Raw genomic sequence first — 16,340 nt, forward strand, 5'->3', positions numbered from 1 at the left:
GGGAATATCTGCTAAGATATCTTGAATGTTGACATCTCTATTGTACAGCATTTCAGTTTATTCCTTCTTTGAATCAGTTATTGTTTGTCCTTTGATGCTCTTCAGCATACAAATTTGAGGTCGGAATCTCAAAACATCCCTTGTTTTTCTATGTCTATTTCCATCTTCAGTGTATTTACAGAAGTTGTAATACTGCTTTTTGTCGCTTCCAACAGCTCCCTGAAATTCTTTGTTAAGTTCCTCCCTGAGGTCTTTTCCTTATTTAGCTTTGGCTTCTTTTTTCTTCTTGGCCATTTCAACCCTTTGTTCTGATATCTAATTTGCATTCTTCTGCTTCTTGGTCTTTGGCAGTCTCTTTTCACATTCATCTTCACATCTTTACTGATTTCATTCAACAGTTCGTCTGGTAGCTTATCAAATGAGGTTCAGGACTTCTATTCCTGACGTTCTATTCCTATTGCTATTCCTGACACTCTCCTTCAAAATGGTGGATATATGTTCAAGATCATATTGTGAAAACTAGTTTGCTTTCTTCTTCCACTTTAGCTTGACTTGCAATTTGCACACGAACAGTTCATGATCTGTTCCAGTCAGCCCCTAACTATGTCTTTCCAGTTACAACTGAGCTCTTTCACCTTCTTGTGTCAATAATATAATTAATTTGATTTCTCTCTGCTCCTGGTCATGCCCGTGTGTATGCGGGCATCATCTTGGTTGCTTGAAGACTGTGTTAGCAATGAAGAAATCATTGGATTGACAGAAATGGGTAAGACATTCTGCTTTATTTCTGTCTCCTAAGTCATACAGTCAAGGTACATTTTCCTCCTTATTATTTCCAAACTCTGGCATTTCAGTCGCTAACCACAAGAAGCACATCTTGCTTGCATGTTCTGTTTGATTTCAGATTGAACCTGACCATGAAACTCATCAATCTCCTCTTCTTCTGCATCAGTGGCTGGAGCATAAACTTGGATAGCCTCCATATTAAAGGATCATCCAAAGTCTAATTAATATTTGATCACTGACTGCACTGTACTCAAATACTGCCTTTGCTATATTCTTCTTGCCTATGAAAGCAACATCATTCCTTGTTTTTCATGTCCTGAGTAGTAAACACTATGATCTTCTTACTGAAAGTATCAAATTCCAGTCCATCCTTATTTGCTGATGCCTAAGATGTCAATGTATAGTCAATTCATTTCATATTTCCCTTTTTTGAGCTTTCCATATTCATGCTTACGTTTCATGTTGCCACTATAATTCTGTCTTTGAAGCTTCAAATTTTCTTTTCATGTATGGCAGCATCAACAACTAGACATCCCAAAAGCTGCTGCTATTCTTATTCTTAGCTGCCCACTCCAAAACTCTGGGAAATATACAAATATACAATTAAAAGTTTAAAACATGACAACAAAATGTGAGAACACAGACTAAAAAACAACCATAGCAATAAAAAAACCCAGATGAACACACTAACCCCAGGCCTGGGAACAGAACCAGGTCTTAAGGGCCTTCCAGAACTCCAGAATGAGCACCATACATATCACTGGGGGGATGCTGTTCCAGAGGCAGCGACAGAGAAGGCATACTTCTTCAGTCCTCCAAAGTGATAATGTTTAATGGAGGGGACCTGGAACACCCCCACTCTGCCCAAATGTACCAAGTGGGCTAAAGCGACTGGATATAGGCCCTCCCTCAGATAATCAGGCCCTATGCCATGAAGGGTTTTATAGGTGATGTGCATTGCATTCAGAAGCCAACTAGCAACCAATGCAGCTTGTGTAGGAGCAATGACAAATGGGCATAATGAGAAGTGCCTATTACTGCTTGTGCTGCCACACTGTAGAAAATAAGGAAGATGACTTTGACAGAGATATGCGAGCTCCATTATCAAAGCAATGAGGGGTGAAAGATGTCTTAAGTCATAGGGACAGGGAACTAGATTTACATCAGCCATTGCTCTGATCTAAATAATTTTTTCTTAATATTTGCAAGTGGGAAAAACTCTGGTTGCACTGTAGCATGCTGGTACATCAGGCAAAGTTTTGGAAAGTCCCTGCTTGTGCTTTAGGAGAGGACACAAACATTTAGAGGTTCACTGGCTGCATATGAGGACAGCTTTCTAAGACACCTGCACGCAGCTGCAAATACAAAAAATTATAAGTAAAAAAAGGTCAGATACAGCAAATGTATACCATTCATTGATTAATTCTTGGTCCTCCTCACCGCCTTAGCATGCAAAACATTATAAACTGCAAAACCAAAAAAAGTCTCAGTAGTCTCTTGTCCTATTTACTATTCTCTCATAATGAATTTAACCCAAATACTGCCAAGATTATAAACTGGCCACGGAAAAAAAGGAGGGAGGTACTTAGAAGCACAGAAAACTCCAAAGGTTGCAAAGAAATCAGACAAAAAATAACATACAGGAGAGAAACAAGCCAGAAACTAACACATACATCCTTCCTACAAACACACGAACCAATTCTATCTGGGCAGAACATGCTCAGTGGCCAGTCAAGAAATAAGAGGCCATCGAGAATGCAGAAAAGTGGGAATAGTATGAAGTACCTTGGAAATGTATACAGCCTGCTAGCTAGGGCCTTGAATGGGAAAACTGCATTCAAGAGTTCAGAAACCTGGAAGGGAAGATCACTTGTGTTTTTCTCTTGAATATATGCAAAAAAAACCCTCCCTATATTACATTACCCCTCATAGGTTCATTCCTAACAGGTTGCTAGTTCCATTCTAGCAGAGGCAACTCCTGGGCTGTAAATACTGGAATGCCACAGAGACTCTACAAGAAGATCAAGCCCCAAAGGGAGTTGTGACCACTTTTATTCTGGAATCCTTTGCCTGTGCCTTCACTAACAGCTTCGCAGGCAAATACTCATTCAATAGGCAAAGTCACCAACAGAAATGGCTGTACTTCTCCTGTTGAATTCCTGCCTGTCAGGCACCCAATCAAGGAGGGGAAAATTTTACGAAGCAAAGGAAGTGACCGACGTCGGACCCTCTCCCACTCTTCCAGAACTGGGAAGAAACACGTCCAGTTCAAATGAGATGGTTTCCTCCTTGGCAAGCAAAACGGGCATAACGCCAGAGGAAGTTTGAACCAAGCACTGAACTACAGAATCCCAAGGGGGTGAAGGAAACCCCAGGGTATCTTTTTAATGGAGTGTGCAAGGCGCCACAGTCGTCCCAACTCCGCTGCTTTGCATTCACGAACCAGCCCGCATTCGTGTAGCCCAGCGGGGAGGGCGCTAAGTGCGCCTCCGCTGAGCGGGCATGGCGCAGCGAAAGGCGCCTTTCCCGCCTGCTCGAAGGTCTCCCCTGAAGCTCAGCTCCGAGCTGTTGCCGCCACCACCTCCGCCGCGCGCGCTTCGACAGCAGAATGGGCTGGGAGAAGTTCCTGAGAGCCAGCAAGAACCCGGGGCCAGCGGCTCGAGGAGCGCCTGCGCACTGCAGGGGCGCCAGATTTGGCGGGAGGGGGAGTGTCCAAAAAGCCTTTGTTTGATGGCATCTGTTTACAGAGTTTACGCTTTCATCTCAACCTGTTTCCTCCTCCCCTCTCCGGCTCCTGAGAACTTAACAGCATAAGAACCCTTTTTAAGAGGAGACACACGCCAAGCACTTCTTCCAGCTGCATAAAGCCCTCTCCTCCCCCGCCCGCCCACCTATTTTTCGCCTTTCCCCCAGTGACTAATGCAAGGATGGCCAGGAGACCTAGGCACAGGTAAAAGGCAAAGACTGGAAAGAGCAAAGCAAATTTCTTTGCAACACCGAGGCATTTTTTGTTGTTGTTTCTCTCGCGCGCTCTCGCTCGTTCTTTCTGTCTCTAGATATGTTGGTATGTGTGTGCGCGTGCGTCTTGTTTTGTTTTATAGCGACAAGATTCTTTGGGGAAAAAGTTAAGAGTTCGAGAAAGATTGAGAACTGTTGCACAGGGTTAAGAGGAAGCGTTCTCTGCCAGTTCACCTGTCAGAACGTGCGTTAAATTGGTGTATTTAAATAAAATGCTGAATTGAATCAGTTGGTGCTTAGCAACTCATTTTCTCCTCGGCTAGCCAGATTTTCCCCCCACCTCCGCCGCTTATTGCCGATTGGGAATAGATAATAACACTTGGATCCGTGCAAAATTTCCAGAAAGGGTGGGTGAGCGTCCTACCGAGTTGCACGTTGTACGCGAGCGAAATAATTCAATAAAGACTCGAGAGCCGTACCAGACTTGCCGGGGGGATCCGTTGCTTCTGACAATCGCGATCTTGGTTTGCGATCGTTTGGGGTTGAAGGAGGCGAGCACACAGCCCTTAACGAAAAGGAGCAAAATGTCGGAACTGCAGGTACCCGATTCCGTTTTCATTCATTCGTCCTTTCATTCATTCTTTGTGGCTGGGTAAATGACAAGCGGGGTGGAAGGAAATCTAAAGCCCTTTTTGCAGTTGCCGATCGATTTCTTTCGGAACTCCAAACCCATCGCCCCTTTTATCCCCTTGTTGCTTTTTTTCTTTCTTTAAAGCAAACAGTGCTTGATACTGAAGTTTGTGTTCGCGTTGCATGGGCTGTTTTACTTCTGCGGGAGTTGGAGCGTTCCCTGCTGCGCGGCATGGGGCAGTTTGGCACCGCAGGAGAAGATGCAGACGGGGAAAGGAGTGGTGGTTGTCAACTGTCACTTATTTGGTAATGGTGGAGTTTGACCTTGCTTTGCAGGCCTGGGTTTGACAGTTTCTACTGGAGGAACTTTACAAAAAATCTTGCAAGGTGTTCGTATGTGGTGACGGGAGATCGTCCGGGGCGAGGACGGCCTGTGGTTTTGGGGAAATGTTGCAGGGTGGAGGTGACTGAGGCTACCCACTGCTTGCTGCTTTTACCCTTTTCTCTGCGCTGCGGTGGCACGCTACACCCGGGAAGCGAAAAGCTGCGCCTCGTGGTCTGCAAAAACTCTTGTTCAGTGCGGGATTGTTTGCTAATTAGCTCGGGACAGCGTCCACGTGGAGTCAGAAGTCTTTCTCTTTCGCCCTTCACCTGGGATTCTCCCCTTCCCTATTTAACGCGGGATCTTTTCCCCTCGACTCTTCTGGGCACAGAAGGAAGGGTAACCTTTGGTCCCACTCCCGAAAGTGCCGTTTACTCTAGGAAGAGAGGAAAATGATCGAGGGCAGAGGAGGCAGCCTTGCAACCACATAGGGAATGTATGCTAGTTGCTTGCATGCAGACGAAATTGCTAATCCGGCTGGTAGGAGCGATTGGGAGGAAAGTCGTTCTGCACGCTGCCTGTCTCCTTTGGGTGGTGGCACACTTCTGGGCCGCGCGTTCGCTTCCTTCGAGGAGATCGGCGGCGCTGTGCGGGGAAGAAGCGGGGATAGTGAGCTTTGCACTTGCAGAGCGAAATTGGAAAAAGCGTTGACTGTGCCAAAGGCGCCGCCTTTTGAACGCAGCGCGGGACTTTCGGTACATTTATTTTTAAAGTGATGTGTAATAATGCCCCTCTTTGCAAGAGTGAGGCTGAATAGAAGGGGGAACGAAGATACCGCCTCCTGTGCTCCAGCGGGATTGGTGAAGGGCCATAGTTCCCCGGTGGCAACGGGCAGGGCGGGCGGGGACACAGAAAATAAAACTCTGGGGCTTGCTTCTTTTCTTTCCAGCACCTGACTGACTAGAAGGTTGGCGAGGAGAAACGCCGACGGAGGAACGAAAGTGACTGCCTTTCGGCTGACTGGCGAATTGCTCGCTTTTTCTTCAATCACGGTGTCAGCGATAGTAGTAATAGTAGTAGCAGGAGTAGTAAGCGGCAGCAACAAATCACTTCCTCCCCGCCCCATCCCCACCCTCTCTCTCTCTCTCTCTCTCTCTCAAATTGGTTGCACAATTGAATTTCCTTGGCAAGAGCATAGTATTCATGAGTGTGCGGAGTATTTATGCACAAATTAGCTGGGGGAACGGTCTTAACCCTTTCCGTTTCTGCAGCCTGACACGTCATCTTAGGCGTGCTCTACTGAAGAGTGATTGCCCGGTTATGGGTTCCAGAGATTAAAAAAAAAGTGGATGGATGGACAGACAGACTGAAGGATAGAAAGAAAACTGGACTGCTTTACTGGTCGGCTTTTCTTGGTGACAAAATGTGAGAGCATCTGAGTCACTCAGTCCTCACTGTCTGGAAAACAAAAGAACAGTTGCAGAACTCTGCTAAAGAGGATATAAAATTGATGTGAAAATGGAAGCTACAGTCTTGTCACAGTGTCATAACTTTCATTGCTTTGATGCCTGTTAAAATAAGTGAGGCTTGCTAATAGGTAAAGCTTAAAGCATACCATTAAAATCTGTATCAACATTTGAGAGCAGAGAAATATTTTTCAACTGTTTTCTGCCAGTACTGGTGACACATAGCTCCCCTGGCCACTGTTGCATGGAGCATGTGTGTGTGTGTGTACATAATTATGCACATAAAATGAACCACAAATTCATTTTGCATAGGAACAGCCAAATAATATGACCAGCATGACATATCTGTTCTTAAAACATGCCACATTTGATTGCATGGAGGTGGGTTTCCTGGGGAACAAGGGTTGTACTATAATCCAGTATGGATTGGTTTTATGAGTATTTTATACCAGTTTTACTGGGTTTCTTGTGAGCTGCCTGGAATCAGAATAAGCGGTACAAAAATATTTGTAAATATTTATTTTAAAATATGCATAAATATTTATTTAAAAGTTCTTATATTGGGCCAGATTGCTTTAATCTGATTTATCAAAATGCATTTTAAAATAGTATTTTAAGTGCATTCTATTAATGTATTGCCATAAGTACCCCTAAATCATCGATATTTTCTTTTCTACTGCAGATACAATCTTTAAGCTAAACTTTCAAAACTTATGTTTACATTTTCAAGTTGAAAATAAAATGTTGCTCAATAGAATTGGAAGTAAGGCAACCTTCATTGCAAAATACTTCATTTTAATTTTACCAAACTGCATAATTAAACTGGATGCTTGTAGTAATTTCTGCTCTCATATTCACTTTGGAGAAAAGCTGGGGCAATCAGCAGCGGAAAATACATTAAATGGGATTGAAGTAGCAGTAGTATAAAGACTTCAGATTGTATTTTTCTTAGCGGAATCTGCACTTGGCCATGAATTGTGGGCTTCGTGGCATTGAAGGGTAAAGCAAAACAAGTTGACTAGTTGATTTATTTTGAATTGACCTTTGATCTTGGCTATTTTTAGGCTCCATTGCCATGTATTGTACAAACTGACCCTTTTCAAAGTCATCCCCAAAAAATTCAGTAGGATATATTTTATTTATTTATTTATATTTCAAATTTGTCACCACCCATCTCACTGCAGTGACTCTGGGCACTTATATCCTTGTAAATATGCCTGCTCCTTCTTCAAGTGTGTAGAAATTTTGCTTAGTATATGTAGTAGTAGGTGAGAATGACCTTGGGAGACAGGAGGAAGAGCTGCAGGCTGGACAGCCAGCATATAAAAGATATCTACGTCCGCAGAAGGAGAGAGGGCATGGGAAGCATTTCAGAAGGGATCCTCCCTAGTTTTCTGGAGAGTAAAAGGAGAGGAGGGGGGGAATACTTTCAGATTTGCAAGATTCTGTTAATGTATCCTTACAATAAAGATAGAGCTAGTATACATAGTTGTGCTTCTTGTCTGGAATACCTTGAAGGGCTAACAGTATAACTTGAACTAGGGTCATATCTGGACTGCAGAAATCCAGAAGATCGCTGATTGGCAGGAAAGAAATACAGAAAACTCTCACTCTTTGCTGCCATCCAATGGTCCTCTAGATTTTTGCAGCCCAGATATGGTAGTCCTGATTTGAAGTCACTAGGGCTGTCGTTCCAAAACTGTGTGCCCCAGGACACCAGAGTGAATTTGCAAGAGCACCAGGGGATATTTTACTAGTTAAATGGAACTGTTAGTGGGTTCACTGGGGCATTAGAGGACACAGTTTGGGAACCACTAGGGGTGCTGTGAATCGAGAAAGCTTGTGAACTTCCACACTAAAGTTATTGTGCATAAGAGAAGGTTATTAAATAACATGACAGTATGATAATACAAAATGTTACTCTTCAAAAAAATGCTTGATCCTTTCTTAGTAAGACTTGATTTTTCATCTGGTAATTGAACGTGAAATTTTTTTTATCAGTTCGTGAAAGTATGAGGTGTTCTTCAAGTGATTTGGCATAAGGATTCCAAATATGTACTTGAGCAAAGGACACAGCCTCTGTTCCCTTTATTGTCCTAAACATTGTATTTTAATTTGAAACCATCATTGGTTGAACAGCTGCCAAATGTGTAATTTACCGCTGATCTAACAGCATGAGCAGGTCTAAACATGCATAGTAAGCAGAAGGTTGCCAACCTTTTGCTTGTATCTGTGGATACCAGAAACAGCAGAACCAGTTCAGAATACTAGAACAGAATGTAGAACAAAATCTTGTCATGCAACTTTCCAGACAATTACCCCTATAACCTTTGCAAAAGTTGTTGTCTTTTAGCTAACTTTTTGCAAAACCTGTGATATTAAAATTCAACTCTCTCCTTTGTTCTATCTTTATTTTGCTTTCTGTATTTTATTTCTTCAGCATATACAGCAGTGAGGATGAGGATGAAGATGTCGAGCTATACGATCATGACTATGATGGTCTGCTGCCCAAAGGCGGAAAACGTCATTTAGGGAAAACACGATGGACCCGAGAAGAGGTAAGCTGTGTGTGGCTCAGCTCTCACTAAGAGTCTGTAGAAGACAAGAATTCTAGTCCTACTTGCAGCTGGCTTCTCAAGCAAATAAGCGAATGTAACTTGTTTTACAAAATAAATCATAAATAAGTAGCTTAGAAACAAGCAATACCTTTTGAGAGGAAAATGGCATGTACTACTGATGTTGCGGCCTACTCATGCTGGCACCAATACATTGTGATACTGAAATGAGAACAGATAAAAAGACAGTGGAAAAATGGAGACCAGGTAGTTTAGAAGGAAGAAGATAGAAGAAGCAGTGACTGGTAATTCTTATATTCACTTGGAAGCCTGAGAACGGCAATCAGGCAGCGGAAATATACGTCCTCCACAGTTTCCATGAAAATCAGCACAGCAGTAATCATGTCTTCGATTCATATGAAAAATGGGGGTGGTTTTAGGGTGAGGCATTGCTTCAGCTATTTTTTTTAAGATACAGGTAGTCCTCGAGTTATGACCATTTATTCAGCAATCATTCAGATTATGATAGTGCTGAACAAAAGTACTTAAAACCAGTCCTCGAAGTTCTAGCCATTGCAGCGTCCCCATGGTCACATGAACAAAATTTGGATACCTGGCAACCAGCTCACACAATCAGTTGCAACATCCTGCAATCACATGATCTCTATTTGCAACCTTCCCTGCCGGCTTCCCCCAAGCAAAGTCAATGGGAAGCCAGCAAGGAAAGTCACAAGTCATTGAGGTAAGTCTCTCCCCCCCCACTGGCCTTTCTTTGCTCGCACGCACCCTGCACCCTCTTTCTGCAGCCTCCCTTTGCTTGTGCCGCACCAAGTACCCCTTCCCCGCCTCGTGCACAGCCTACAGCGGGCCTCCCAGGGCCTCCCTCACCCCACTACGGCACCCTGGGACTCCCTCCGCTTCCTGCTAAGCGATGCAGCCATGTGATGTCATGCTTTGAGACCACATCACTTAGCGACAACAGTCCCGGTCCAAATTGCAGTCATAACTCAAGGACTACCTGTATGGGGTTCAACCTGTTGCTACAGATAATGGCTGATTTCATAGCAGTTGGTCAACTGCAGTAGGTGTGTGCAAACTGGCATGCATTTGATAGAAAATACATAGAAGCCATTAAAAAGATCAGTATTATCTGTTGCTGGGATTTATACGCTATGTTTTGGTTGATTTCTACCGTTTTATAGGGTCATGCCTGAGACAATAACACATAAGCTTTTTGATATTAATGCCAACTCTTCTTATTTCTGATGATTGTTATACAAGGAACAAAGACTGAAGCTTCTTTCAGTCACAATTAACTGTTCCCATAATGGACAGATCACCAATTCCAGGTGTTGCAAGGACAATGGTCCTCTTAGTTTCTGCAGTGTGAGTATTGGATGGGTAATGTCTGGGTTCACACATTACACTTAGCTAGAATGTTCTCTGTTTTCAGCTTCCCAGTTTTTTTCTTGAAGAAAATTCAGCCAGTTGTGCCTTACTCAATAAATCATGGTTAAACAAACAGTGGCTTAAAGTGATATGTGAACCAGGACAATGTTTAGAAGACGTTTTAGACTTCAGGAATGAACTAATTTCCAAACAAAAACTAAATATAAGGCTGATCACTTATTAAAATTGGTATGAAGCTTGACAGATTATGTTCAAATAAATTTTCTAAATAACTTAATTGTATGTCTAGAACAGAAGTTCTTTAGATATTATGAGTGTTTACCACTTAATCAAATAATAAGAATATAGCCTTTTTAGAAAGCTAAATTTTAAGAATTGAATGCTTTAGCATTTTTAATTCACATGAGTACTGTACTCTATTTTCAAGTAATAAATTGCTGTAATAAAATATTAAATTTGCAATATTGAGGTCTGGTGATAACTTCAGCTGACTATATTGCTATACACTCCAACTTCCTTGATATTATTTTTGGTTTGCTTCACTAACTGATGTTAATATGTAAACATTGACAGGTCATTTTCCCAATGATTTTATAAAAAACTTAGACTGTTGTTGCACTATTTGGCAGCTTTCCAAAATAGCCTCTGCAGCTTAATGTTGTGCTTTCTAAACCCTTGGTGAAGGTTACTGGGTCAAGTAATCATAAGGAAGTAGTCATCAAAATTGCACCAAATTAGTACATTTCTTCATAGGGTCATAGAGAATAGTTTGAGGATGATTGTTTTGCTGTCCAAATCAACAATTTGTTTAAGTCAGTAGTTGGATATGGTGTCAGTTAAAGTGTTGTACCATAATTGCATCTGGAAAAATGCTTCTGCATGGTGGCTCTTTATGTTGCTGTATATTTGAAAAATATCTTCCTTCATGCTTTGTCTCAGTTAAACACAGCTTGAGCACACTTTTAGTAATATGCATGAGAGGATATTGTGTGATACTTCCAGATAGAACAACACTTTCCAGTTGCAGACAAATTTTTTATTAGCATCTGTGTGAAAAAAGTCATATTTTAGACTTTACCATACAGTGGTTATTGCCCAATAGGTGGTCCTTGCTTAACAATGTTAAATGGGATCGGGATTTGTGCAATGTGGTCGTAAAGCACAATGTCATGTGATGGCACCCCTTAGCAATGGCTGTTCTGGCAGACCCCGGTTACTGTTGTTGAGCAAAGGTCATTAAGCAAGGACTTCACATGATCGCGACTTCCTGCTATCTTCCCCATTAACTTTGTTTATGCGAAGCTGGTGGGGAAAGTTGCAAATTGTGATCATGTGACTACAGGATGCTGCAACAGCCAGAACTTTAAGGACTGGTCATACATACCACTCATTCAGTGCCAGCGTAAGTTTGAATGGTCACTGAACAAGTGGTAGTTAACCGAGGTGCATATCTGGAGTGGTTCACAAGATATGTTGACACTAGCATAGTGAAGGCTATTCTTGTTTTATCTTGTATGATTACAAATAACATTGCTTGCAACCAGGTATAATTTTGAAATGCAGATGATTTAATGGTTGCCAAAACATTATATTTAACCTCATATTTAGTGAACTTTCCAGTTACGCTAACTCACTTTTGTACTGTGAGATAAATAACTTCTACATAAATGGTGCCAATAGAGGAAGTGATTAGAGCAGCCTTCTCCAACCCAGCCCTCTGGATGAGATGAACTACAGGTTCATGATTTTCAGTATAGCTGAAAATCGTGTCATGCAAGTTGGATGTCTACAGTGGCAGATCTATATTTGTTGTATATACATTATTTAAGTTGGTGCGTGGATAAGTCAGACAAATGCATCTACAAAGCTATATGTTCATTGGAATACCAAGTATCTCATACTAATGAATGAGGCCTTAACTAAACGCCTTAACTAAATGCATGATGTGCTTGACTCGTGTTTAAGAGGCAGGCTAGTCAGCCAGGTTACTCCATTTTGTTCTCTGCACACTAGTATTCTGTTCACTGAACATGTTCAGACTGCCTTGGCTGTCTAGGAATTATTCTCCCTTTAGAAGTCTGCTAATAATTCTCCCATGTGGATAGATGGAATACTCCCAATGCAAGGGGTGATTCTTAGAAAATAATTCCTATTAGTACATAACAGTACTGACTTCCTAGGTATTGCTTTGTACCCGTTCATAACCCAACTTGTTCACTGTTACAATTCATTTCATCCCAAACTTTGACTTAACTGAATGTAATAAAAGCGTGTGATGCGTACAAGTCTCAAAGGGATGCGTATGTAGGATTGCAGCAAATTGACCAATCCTCTTGTTCATTTGTTTGCTCCAACAAACCCAATTCTCTGCCAGCAACAGACTGATAAAGTGAAATTGTGAAGAGGTATACATTTGGTGCTCCTTCCATCAGTTTCTCTTTAAAAATAAACTGTGATCATGGTTGTAGACTCAGGCCATTGAATTATTGGAATCCTAGTTCCTCCAAGCACATACACACATCCCTGACCAGCCCCAGCCACACCCACATTTGACCCTGAACTTCTGATGATGTCAGGAAGAGCCAGCCTTGGCAGTCAATGCATGTATAAATGGGTAAAGAGGGAAACAGGCAGAATCCGATATATTTCTTCTTCCGAAGCCAAAGCCCTGGCACATAAAAAAAGCAAGTGACCTTTTAAAAGTTTAATTAAATAGCAGTTCGTGACTTCTGTGGCAGTTTTGATCTTCATCAAGCATACTAAGTTTTTAATGCTGATTTCAACTTAGTGTATCAGTTGACAAGTTTCCAAATTAAAAGTGTCACACTATTTTCATTGAAGAAAAAAACCCAGTTGAGAAATGGGGAAGAAAAAGACTACCGTGTTGCCTAAAACAGTTAAATTGGAAATCTCACCATTTCCATCATGTTGATGGAAAGCAAGGATATTCAACAATGCATAATATTGGCTTGATCTTTTCCCTGTTTTAGTTTTGAAATGAAACCAGAAAATAATGGAATTTATATGACTGTCTTAGGATGAGAAGCTAAAGAAACTTGTGGAGCAGAATGGCACAGAAGATTGGAAAGTTATTGCCAATTTCCTTCCTGTAAGTAGGCCTCTTTTCTGTTTATAACCACACATTTATCAGTGTACAAGGAGAGAGGTTGTTTCATAATTACAGATGGAGACTAAATAGGCATTTGGGAGACTTGCAGAACTCAAATTTATACATCTTTCACTTCTCATGTGAAATAAAGGACGGAAAATGTAAAGAGTCTTTGGGGGAAAACTTTATATACAACAGATGGCTGATACATCATAGATTTCAGTGAAACAACAAAAACTTCAGAATAGAAGATGGCTGTGATCTTGGGTTGCTGCAGCTTGTTAAATATATAATTCTAGTAGATGCCGAAATGCTAAAGGTGAAGTATGTATTGGTAAGAATAGTTATTTTTATTGGGGTGATAAATACAATCAGAATCAAAACGCTGTCAATTATGAAAAACTACAACAAAGTGCACGGCAGTTGAAATATCCAGATAGCTGTCCTCTAACAATGTGTCCGCATGTCCGTTTTACTTCTCTCAATACCACTGTGCTTATTCTTTGTAGCTGTACAGATGGTGACATGAGCAGTAAAACAAAAAGGCAAGTGGAACCCTACAATAAGCATGGGCAGTGTAGATGTTTCTGGAGGACATAATACCATCTGCAGCATTTTGTAATAATTCGCTTTGGATTTTGTTTTGCAATGCTAGAATCGGACCGATGTACAGTGCCAGCATCGATGGCAAAAGGTGCTAAATCCAGAACTTATAAAAGGCCCATGGACTAAAGAAGAAGATCAACAAGTATGTTTGAGTAATCTGGATTTAACCACTTCCTTAATATTTAATACTGTGTCCAAACAAGCTATATTCTAAAAGTAAAACCTGTGTATTTATTTAGAATGTTGGCTTTTTTTCTTAATTGTTATAGAATTGACTTTTTACAACCTCATGTGTCCTTGATAATTTACCAGCATTTTAAATTGTTCCATTGGACTGTGCACATGAGATCTACGGTAGTGTAGAATGGTTCAGAGAGCGAGCTATAAACCAGGTACATTTGGCAGCCTCCGTAAGGGGGCAGATGGATGGAAGCAGTGTCTCGATGCAAGTCCCATCTCTTTTGTATATGCACTATGTTGTTGCGGATATGAAAGGGGCGGAGCTTGTGACATTACAGTGCTTTTATTGTTCTAGTGACAGCAGCAAGCTTCCTATAGATGCCGGCGAGTACATTGTGGTTTAATTATTTTAAGTTATTAATTAAAGCTTTTCAGAAGGTGTTTAGTTGGTAGCAGTTATTTAATTTTTAATATTATGTTCAAAATACCATAGATTCTATTTTATCAAAGGCATTTCTTCTTTATATTGGAGGGGATACCTTCTCTAAAATGTTGCCTACTGTCATATGCACGTTATGTTAAGCAAACAGTGTTTTCCATTCTTCAGAAATCTGTTTTATTTACAAATACATAGTATAATCTTGTTATTAAAAATAAGGGCTCCTGTGTTTAGTATGGCTGACTCATCAGGAGGAGTGTTTATAATTGTTATCTTGGTGGATCGATGAATTTCAAATACTCTACAGAGTAAAATACCAGAGTGAATATTCTTTCATTTCAGCAGACTGTTTCTGAGAGCTTGGGGTCATCCAAAGCAGATTGCGGGAGGAAGATAGAATACTGTAGGTCATTGAACTCTGTTGCAAGTTATGGAAGCTTGTTTATAAGTTGGGATTGGAATTCACTGCATATTTTTTATTAAGACTTCTCTAATCAGGCAACAGTCTGGACATTTATTTGATACAGTGATTTCAGTTTGGTTTTATTTATTTAACACTTAACCACTAGAGAAAGTGTTTTTATGCTTATTTGAAGGTAATAGAGCTTGTACAGAAATATGGCCCTAAACGCTGGTCTGTCATCGCCAAGCACTTAAAGGGAAGGATTGGAAAACAATGCAGGGAGCGTTGGCACAACCACTTGAATCCAGAAGTGAAAAAAACATCCTGGACCGAGGAGGAAGATAGAATTATTTATCAAGCGCACAAGAGGCTTGGAAACAGATGGGCAGAAATTGCAAAGCTGCTACCTGGACGGTAAGGAATTGGAACAATTGAACAATTAAATGTAACAATACATTTATTGAAGAAACTTGGATGGAGTGGGGAGGTTCTTTGTCTGTTGTGCACTTTAAATAGTTAGATGTTGTTATTAGTTGGATTAGTTGCATTGTTATTAGTTGCATTATGATACATTAAGCGATAGACAAGTCTGTCAAGTTTAATTCTGTTTTTCATTTTTTCAAACTTAAGTTCATTCAGTCCTACTTCCACAGTAGTCTTCTGTTTCTTAAAAAAGATCTGCACAAAATTTGGATGCATTTTTGTCCATATTTCTAATAGACACATTTTTGCATCCAGTTTTCCTAATGCATGCATTTGCAGCAATGATTTTTTGTTTAATGTTACATTTCCCTATTGTATTTTTTGTTCAAGTTTTTCCTTACACAGGGGCCAACCTGAAACTCATGTGTTCCCGCGTACTGTTGGATCATAGCATTCCAAGTTAACAGCAGAAGGGCTAATTTTCAGCCATTCAATTTTAGGATTGTGTTTAGCAATAACAACAGAAGTGGGGATAGATGGGGTTAATACTTTGTGAAGTGAAACACCTGCATTTCCACCTTCTTTCCTTCAAAAACACAGCCCCCCACTCAGTGATCTCTCCAACCACACACCCTAAGCCAAAATAATTCGTGAGAAAAGAAAAAACTTTGTACCCCCAGCCCCCACAAAGTGCTTGCTCCTGCCTTAATGTATGCTTTTTTGTACACATTTCTTTTGTCTGCAAAACAGACAAAGGTATCAAGGGAAAAAAAACTCTGCTTTCAGGATTATGAAGTATGAATTATATAAAATTGGAAACTAAACCAATTTTCCCATCTAAATTTTTGTGACTGCAGGAACAAGCTAGATATATATGTTTTGTGTTGTTTTATGTTGAGTCTTATTAATACAGTTTCTTTTTAGAGGCCATTTTCTCAATTATGTCTGATCTATAAAACAATAACTGAAAAATATTATTGGCGCATTCTGCTAGAGGTCTGGGCAACATTTGTCAGATGATTTACAGCTGAATGCCTGGCTCCCTGATAACCT

The 16,340-nt window shown here is 40.8% G+C and overlaps 1 protein-coding gene across 2 annotated transcripts in view; it reads left to right on the forward strand.

Moving 5' to 3' along the window:
• Nucleotides 1–3,616: 3,616 nt before the first annotated feature.
• Nucleotides 3,617–16,340, forward strand: part of MYB (MYB proto-oncogene, transcription factor) — a 40,209-nt gene continuing 27,485 nt past the window's right edge. For both annotated transcript variants that reach the window (XM_088150950.1, XM_088150957.1), the window contains exons 1-5: nucleotides 3,617–3,736; nucleotides 8,603–8,720; nucleotides 13,165–13,236; nucleotides 13,892–13,984; nucleotides 15,058–15,278. In XM_088150950.1, the coding sequence (XP_088007076.1) occupies nucleotides 3,714–3,736; nucleotides 8,603–8,720; nucleotides 13,165–13,236; nucleotides 13,892–13,984; nucleotides 15,058–15,278 (527 nt within the window). In that variant the 5' untranslated portion in view covers nucleotides 3,617–3,713. The remainder of the gene's footprint in view (nucleotides 3,737–8,602; nucleotides 8,721–13,164; nucleotides 13,237–13,891; nucleotides 13,985–15,057; nucleotides 15,279–16,340) is intronic.

Source organism: Python bivittatus, unplaced genomic scaffold (genome assembly GCF_059951505.1).
Source record: "Python bivittatus isolate LINGU-HERP-01145 unplaced genomic scaffold, Pbiv_v1 ctg000020_np1212, whole genome shotgun sequence".
Lineage (NCBI taxonomy): Eukaryota > Metazoa > Chordata > Lepidosauria > Squamata > Pythonidae > Python > Python bivittatus.